General features: G+C 42.2%; 1 protein-coding gene across 1 annotated transcript; it reads right to left on the minus strand.

Annotated features, from left to right (window-relative positions):
• Positions 1-7,229: 7,229 nt before the first annotated feature.
• Positions 7,230-7,808, minus strand: LOC145966462 (uncharacterized). Its single transcript, XM_083090528.1, has one exon. The coding sequence runs from the start codon at positions 7,806-7,808 to the stop codon at positions 7,230-7,232; it is 579 nt and encodes a 192-aa protein (XP_082946654.1).
• Positions 7,809-9,237: the final 1,429 nt, after the last annotated feature.

Genomic DNA, 9,237 nt, shown 5'->3' on the forward strand with positions numbered 1-9,237 from the left:
AAACAAAATAAGGTCCATTGTTCGATATTACCACTTTGTATTTTCTTCCTCAAGAATTTCGAGCCTTTGAATAGGCGCCACGATAATTTTGCCCAGGGCGCCAATATTGCTAAAACCGGCTCTGTCTTTTTTAGTATACAGGGTGTCCCGGGTATTTCCGGACAAACTTTAGGAGCTATTCTACAAGTTAAAATAAGAAAAAAAGTGTTATATGAAGTTTGTTTAGAAACGCCTTATTACGAAGTTATTACAAATAACATGATATCGTCCCAAACAACACTCTTAGTGTTTATTTAAGATTACCTACTTCATAAATGGATTTTCAATGGATTTTTATCTATGGGGAACTTTAAAAGATAAGGTTTACCATACAGAGGTGACTTCACTTGAAGAACTAGTACAACGAATTACAAACTCAGTTATTAAAATTCGACAAAACGTTCAGAAAATTTGTGATGTAATAAGTTCCATAAGACATCGATGTGAAGCTTGTATCAACGTACAAGGACAACACTTCGAAATGAGAGGATAAATACGTTTGACTCATTATTTTTGGTTTGTAAACATTTTTCTTCATAACTTCGTAATAAAGCGTTTCCAAACAAACCATATAACATTTTTTTCTTATTTCAACTTGTAGAATAAGCCCCCAAAGTGGAAAAACCCGGGACAGCCTGTATATATCACACATAATTATTATATTCTTCATAAATATTGTTTAATAATTTTAAATATGAATATATGTAATTACTTTGTAACGGACCTTTGTAACGGACACCTTTCCTGACGCCGCGGATCGGCTCGCCGGTGTCAGGATTCGGGAGAAGGGGAGGCTCAGGCTCGTAGAACTACACGTGTTAATTACAAACAAACTCTTTATTCCGTAATCCTTAAACTAAACTTCACAAACAGGTGTATTTTTAAGAGGACGCGTACAACTAGAAATGCGGACGCAAGATCTTTACACGCTGGTCGCGTACAGTTCGTGACGGACACGGATTTCTCGCGACGAACGTAAGATGTGTACAGGGTAGTCGCGTACGATACAACACGGATCGGACGCAACGAATTTACGAACACAAACCTTAATCTAATGACGCAGGATATGTGCAGAGTGATCGCGTGTTACACAACGCGAATCGGACGCAACTTACTTACGAACACAGACCTTATTCTAAAATGCAAGGTATTTACAGAGCTATCACATGTTATACGACGCGGATCAGACGCAACTTATTTATAAACACAGACCTTATTCTAAAACGCAGGGTATTTACAGAGCTATCGCGTAAAGGCTAGGCACGGATGCGAGAGGATAATATTTACAGGGTGGTCGCGTGTACCTAGACGCGGACGCGGACGCGAGATACCTATAGGGTAGTCGCGTGGAACTAGCCACGGACACGGGTCTAACAGGGTCTGCCGACCATGGTCGACCGAGGACGGGAGCACCCGTCCTCAGGGTGGTGTACACGAGAGCGCCCGTAGTACACCGAGATACTGGACGTCGGTTGCAACCGACCGGGCCCGGTAGCAACCGGGCTCTAGACCAGAGGAATTAAGACAGGACACTGCAGAACAACTAACGGACACGGATTGGTGCAACGCGAGACCAATGAAACGGTTGGTTCGGTCGAAAACCGCGGGTATCGCTATCGGGTAGGAACACGGTTGGGATCTAGGGTCGTGAAGGCGGTTGTTATTCCAGGAGTCGTAGCAACGGCTGTCGTCCGGGAGCCGTGGAAACTGCTGTTCGTCCGGGAGCCGTGAGAACGGCTATCAGGTCTTCGAGGATGAGCCGGACAGTTCCGGACGTCGGTTGTGACCGAGTACGAGAGCGCCCGTACCCTGGACCGGATCGTCCGTGGCTCGACGGGATGCTACTGGTTGTCGAGTGCACCCGGGCACGGTAGCGACCGTGTTCTGGACCAAAGCAAGGATAGGAGCTCGGTAAGCTTCGAATGCCCAGAGTGCGCCCTGTGACTTCGAGCGTCCCGAGAGTCGGGACAGGAATAGGTCTCGGTCTGCCGGAGCGGCCGCCTTATATAGCCGGTTGGATACCCGCACACGGTCATACGTATCGCAGTGGGGTAGGCCGCGCTTCTCAATCAGCGGCTCTCGATCCGCGGTTCGGTCGAGATACTCAATCGGCGGCACTTAGCGCCAACTTGGCGCGAGCGAGTGTTCGTGAACTCGGCTCTAGTAACGGCACTGCCGTTATAACTTTTGTAAACAAATTTTAGTTTATATACATTTGATAAATACAGATCTACAATACACGTAAGTAAAGTTTATTTTTCATACTTTATTCCATTCCCCAATATTTAAAACAATTATTTGTTAAGACAATTATTTAGATTAAAACGTATATTCACTTATTATTCAAACACAGGAGTATTACACGGGTGACACTTTTTTGGACACGTAATGATTGGACACTGAACGATTGGACACGTAATGATTGGACACTGAACGATTGGACACGTAATATTAGACACGGAACAATTGGACACTGCACGATTGGACGAGTGAGTTCCGATTGCGCACATTCCCAATCGGACACGACATTTTCCGATCGGACACAAACTCGATCGGACACAGACTCGATCGAACACAGACTCGATCGGACACAGACCCGATCGGACACAATCCCGATCGGACACAGACTCGATCGGACACAGTCCCGATCGAACACAGACCCGATCGGACACAGACCCGATCGGACACAGTCCCGATCGGACACAAACTTATGTGAAATCGTACAATAATAGACCTGGTTTCGCACTGAAAGCATAGGGCGTTGTGAATTGAACTCATTTCGTGTGTAGAACCCATGTGAAACCGTACAATAATAGACTTCGTTTCGCATTAAAAGCACAGGGCGAAGGCATGTATCCCCGATCGGGAAATGTCATCGTGTCCGATCGGGAATGTGCGCAATTGGGACGATCTCGATTTGACACTGCACGATTGGACACGCACTCTGCACGATTGGACACTGCACGATTGGACACTGTACGATTGGACACTGCACGATTGGACACCGTTCCACATGGTTTGCAATATTCCATGCGAAACGAGGTTCAACACACACTGCCGTGTGCTTTCAGTATTAAACGAGGTTTATTATTGGATGGTTACACATGGGTTTGCACCAATCGTGCAATGTCCGATCGTGCAGTGTCCGATCGTTCAGTGTCCGATCGTTCTGTGTCCAATTGTTACGTGTCCAAACGGGATGCGCCCATATATGTGTATATACAGGGTGATTCAAAATAACCCCTGTGTCCCTGAAATGACATATTCTTGAATCAATTCTAAGACGATTTTTCCTTCGGCAAAATTTCGTCCGAAGCTTAGTTTTGAATTATTAAAGGAAGTAGTTAACGTATGACGGGTCGAATACAAGAGGCAGGCAAGGGTGGCGCGATTCACCGTCAGACGCGGGAGCTTACGCGGGGCGCCTGCTGTGATCAGCTGATCGCTATACACATACAGACACACATGCGAACACATACATTCTCTCTCTGTCTGTCTGTCTGTCTCTCTCTCTCTCTCATTCGCTCACTCACCTGTAAATTTTTTTTTTTTTTTTTTACGAGAGAGGGGAAAATGCATTTTATGCATACCCACCGGTCGATCCAGTGAGTTATGTGGGACTCGAGTACCAAGTCGAATTACCAACTCGGTACTCCCTACCCACTAAAAACCCCTCTCTTTTCACGAATTTCCTTTGACACACTGTCCCTCTGACTTCCCGAGATCTGTTTTCACATAACGTCAAAAAATAGTTATCATTACCTTGTTCGATGACTTTTGATGTATTGCTGTAATTGCTTGAAGGAGAAATGAATTTTCCGATAGATCGTACGTTCTCAAATTTAACGTAGATATCACGTTGCAAAAGACAAGAAATCCACACTAAATTATTAACTGAAAGTTTTTCTTCTTTCATGAACTGTATTCTTTTATAAACTTTAACGTAATCACATTTATTTACTCACTCGATGAGATGAGAAATTTACTAATGACTCTATCACTGATCACTATTAATCACTGTCGAATAATAACTGTTGGCGATTAAAAATCACTCGATGAAAGATACACGCGCGGACACGTTACTACACGACGCGACGACGCGACAATGCGACGATAATTATTCGGCGACTGCAAGCAGTTTTTTGTCATGGTAGGTTGCGGTAGGTTAAGGTACTACTGGCGCTATCGAACGCGATCATGTGTTCGATTGAAGAATGCGGTAAACATAATAAACATTTAACATATTAATATTATTATTATCATGAATGTGTGTGATATCCATACATCGTATGATATCTATTTAAAAATTAATTAGATTAAATAAGTGCTTTTAAAATATTTATTACTTTTACTATTATCATATAAAATATTAATATTAAATATTTATTTAAGATAATAATAAAAGTAATAAATATTTTAAAAACACTTATTTAATCTAATTAATTTTTAAATAAATATCATACGATGTATGGATATCACACACATTCATGATAATAATAATATTAATATGTTAAATGTTTATTATGTTTACCGCATTCTTCAATCGAACACATGATCGCGTTCGATAGCGCCAGTAGTACCTTAACCTACCGCAACCTACCATGACAAAAAACTGCTTGCAGTCGCCGAATAATTATCGTCGCATTGTCGCGTCGTCGCGTCGTGTAGTAACGTGTCCGCGCGTGTATCTTTCATCGAGTGATTTTTAATCGCCAACAGTTATTATTCGACAGTGATTAATAGTGATCAGTGATAGAGTCATTAGTAAATTTCTCATCTCATCGAGTGAGTAAATAAATGTGATTACGTTAAAGTTTATAAAAGAATACAGTTCATGAAAGAAGAAAAACTTTCAGTTAATAATTTAGTGTGGATTTCTTGTCTTTTGCAACGTGATATCTACGTTAAATTTGAGAACGTACGATCTATCGGAAAATTCATTTCTCCTTCAAGCAATTACAGCAATACATCAAAAGTCATCGAACAAGGTAATGATAACTATTTTTTGACGTTATGTGAAAACAGATCTCGGGAAGTCAGAGGGACAGTGTGTCAAAGGAAATTCGTGAAAAGAGAGGGGTTTTTAGTGGGTAGGGAGTACCGAGTTGGTAATTCGACTTGGTACTCGAGTCCCACATAACTCACTGGATCGACCGGTGGGTATGCATAAAATGCATTTTCCCCTCTCTCGTAAAAAAAAAAAAAAAAAATTTACAGGTGAGTGAGCGAATGAGAGAGAGAGAGAGACAGACAGACAGACAGAGAGAGAATGTATGTGTTCGCATGTGTGTCTGTATGTGTATAGCGATCAGCTGATCACAGCAGGCGCCCCGCGTAAGCTCCCGCGTCTGACGGTGAATCGCGCCACCCTTGCCTGCCTCTTGTATTCGACCCGTCATACGTTAACTACTTTCTTTAATAATTCAAAACTAAGCTTCGGACGAAATTTTGCCGAAGGAAAAATCGTCTTAAAATTGATTCAAGAATATGTCATTTCAGGGACACAGGGGTTATTTTGAATCACCCTGTATATATATATATATATATATATATATATATATATTATATACATATATAAATATATATAAAGATTGAAAATAATATTAATTACTTAATTCATTACTTAATTTTATATATTAGGAAGTTTTCCAGAACGATATTTTATAAAATATAAAATCACAATGTATGTATTATAACATAATTATATAAACATAAAACTGAAAAGGATGTCAATAATTTTATATATTAGGAAAACTTTTCTATAAAAACACTATTATATTTTGTAAAAGATGAGATCAACGCAACATACTTATAATGTTAAGACTAATATTATATTTGTCATACAATTTTGTCGGATGTAGCAATTGCGTATCAAATGAAGAATTTCTACAATTTTTATTGAGATTCTAAGAAACTCTACAAATTCCTTATTCAAAAACCGATTTGTACATCCGAAACCTCGTCGTATGACGATGTAACCAGGGAGCGAGGATAGATCGCTGAGTGCGGATCTTCACGATACGGAACCGTGAAAACGGCTGTTTTCACCGAGATCGCAGAAACGACCCGGTCAGGTGTCGCAAGAACAAATGGTGTACGAGAGCCGTGAAAATGACTATTTCGGTCGGGAGCCGTAAAAACGATTGTTATGTAACTGTTCCTCTCAGGAGCTGTGAAAACGGCTATTTCGGTCCGGAGCCGTGAAAACGGCTGTTGGACCATCGTCGAGGACTCGGTGTTAGGAGTGAGACGGATCCGGATGCCGACTGCGGTCGGCCGAGGACAGGAGCACCTGTTCCCTGAATCAGAAGGGTGGTAGTGCACACGGGAGCGCCCGTAGTACACTGGAATACTGGCCGTCGGATACGTTCAACCGGGCACGGTACCGCTCTGGACCAGGGAGCGAGGAGTAGGAGTCGGTAGCTTCGAATTCTCAGAGTGCGCTCTAAAGCTTCGAGCGTCTCGAGTCGGAATAAGGATAGATTGCTGTCTGCCGGAGAGGCTGGATTATATACTCGGCGCGGTACTCCCACAAGTGGGATTTTTTTTTATATCTCGGGGGAAATCCTTTATGGATACCCTCACCCTAGGGGAATCGGGTGAAGGTTATGCGGGAGTCCCGGCAGCGATAAAGTGCGATTCCACCGGTATACCCGCTAAAACCCCCGAGGTGGCCTTCCTCGCGCAGAAGGGGCAGACAAGGACCCGGAACTTTGTGGTAATACTTCAGGTCCTTGTCTGTGGGCTCCCCTCCGCACTTAGGACCCGGCGGCTTTTGGCTGCCGCCGGGTCTCCTTCCTGGGGGAGGGCATTCAGTAGTCCTCCCCGCCTTTCCTCTTATGCGGACAGGTGGGGCCACGCCACCCGTCCGCCTTCCTCGGGAGTCCGTCTCTGGCCGACCGAACCCCGAGGGAAACGCACCAAGTCCCCCCTCCTTAGAGAGGAGGGAAGCACAGCGCATACTCCCTATGGAGGAGGGATGAAGAGACTATTGCACTCCACCCCCCTCTTGCTTCCCATGGTGGCCACCCCCCACGGGGGAGACTCACTCACTGCATGCGCCCCCACCATGGAGGCGCTGTGCACGCAGAAGGGAGGGAGAGCTCAGCTCTCCTCCCAGGCCCTCCCTGTCGGTGGGTGAGAGGGGCGGGAGGGGAGGGCAAAAGTGGCCACGAAAGGCCGATTTACGCCTACACCCTCCCCCTAGTGTCATCTTCTGGGAGATGACGGTGCCTCCCTATCCTGTTGCGTGTCCGTCCTGCGACGGGAGAGGAGGGAGGCGAGTCCGCCTCCCCCTCCTCCTCCGTCTCCTCTTCCGCGCTATCCACAGGAGGCGGCACCGCCTCCCGTCTCCTGACTCTCTCCGCCGCCTCCTTCTGCGTCATTACTGATTCGCAGAAAGAGACGACGGCGGACCAAGCCTCCTCGCTGTCGATCATCTTGGGTACGATGACCGACAGCGAGAGATCATCCCTCACAGCACTTGTGAGGGCTCGGCGCTGCACATCCCAGGCCGGGCATTCGGCCAGAGTGTGCTGCGCCGAGTCTCTCCATTCTTCACAGTGGTGACACTGTGTGGTGCACTCTTTTCCGATTCTACACAGGTAGTCGCCGAAACAGCCGTGCCCTGTCGCCACCTGCGTGAATCGGAAGGTTAACTCGCCCTGGGCCCTGTCCAGCCACTCTGCCAGACAGGGCCGGATAGCCCCGACGGTCCATTGCCCAAAGGTGTTAGGGACAGAGAGGTGGTTTTTCCACCTCTCGACCATGTTCCGTCGGGCGTGGAGCCGGATGGCCTTCTTTATCTTCCCGGCAGAGATGCCAGTTTTGTCCCATTGCACGCTCACTCACACAAAGAGAGCCGTGTACGTGTGGCGCTCGGCGCTCGGCAACCTTCGGGCAGTAGAAGAGTGCCGACATACTATCTACTGTCTCCCTCCCTCTCGAGCTATAGCTATAACTAACGCCTCGAGAATCGTACGTCAGCGACTCGATCCGTTTTTCAGATCTCGCGTAAAATCACGCATAATTCACGCATAAATAATTAAACAAATATTTTAAACCTGTAAAAATGATAGTAAAATAAATGTTTTAATCGTACAAAAATTAAAAATATTAATTAAATAAATCTTTTAAGTATAATGTAGTCTGTATATAAAAGATGTAAATTTGCTTGAAAAATAAAGAATAGAAAGAAAATATATACATGATAAAAACAAATTGCAAAGATGTAAATTAATTTCATAATTAAAGGATATAAAGAGAATATAAATATCTTGGTCAACATGTATGTTTATCCCTAAAAAAATCATGCGTATTAATAATATTCTCTAATGATTAATATTCTAATAATACGTATAATTTATCAATTCGTAAATAAACAACGTACATGTTGTTGCTCAACGGAAACCGCGAGAAGGTGGTGGTCTCTTCCGTCAAGAGGAAATGTAAAAAATTTTTCTTGAAAAATATATTAAATATTATATATTATATACTATTATTAAATACTAAATTAAATACTATATTAAATTAAATACTATATTAAATAATAATTAAATATATTAAATATTATATATTAAATAAAAAATTATATATAATGAAATAATACTATATGATGAAATAATACATATATACATATATACAGATAATAAAATATATATGTATAAATAATTGAATATGACATCAAAGAAAAGAATTTTGTACATTTCCACAAAATATAGAAGATAGAACAGAGGATATTTATAGAAAGGATAGTAATAGAAAAGATAGACATATAAAAAATAAATATAAAAATAAACAAAATTTAAAAGAATATAAAGAATAGAACATAGAAAAAGAACAGAACCAGAAAAAACCGCACATGTTTTATTTAATATCGAGAAAATAATGTGTGTATATATATATATATTTTTTTTTTCTTAGTAAAAATATTTCTGAAAACCTGCAGTTGCACTATTGAGTAGAGATTAATATATTATTAATATCATATATCACGGATTACATGATGAAAATGTGTAATCACATAGTAAAAATAATATATTTCTTTCATACAGTGACAAAAGCTGCGCATTTTATAAAACAAATACACATCGTCTATTCAAGGGTGGACCGACAGATATAATAATAAGGCAATTAAGTGCCCGTATAAAACAGTGTTTGTATATAAAACATACGTATGAAAAACGTGTTATTTTTCAT

The sequence above is a fragment of the Camponotus vicinus genome, unplaced genomic scaffold (assembly GCF_025532165.1).
Source record: "Camponotus vicinus isolate PSW18456_S1 unplaced genomic scaffold, iyCamVici1.0 SCAF_2, whole genome shotgun sequence".
NCBI classification, from domain to species: domain Eukaryota; kingdom Metazoa; phylum Arthropoda; class Insecta; order Hymenoptera; family Formicidae; genus Camponotus; species Camponotus vicinus.

Coding starts and splice junctions, on each gene's coding strand:
- LOC145966462 (XM_083090528.1), bottom strand. CDS start 7,808: ATGGTCGAGAGGTGGAAAAACCACCTCTCTGTCCCTAACACCTTTGGG.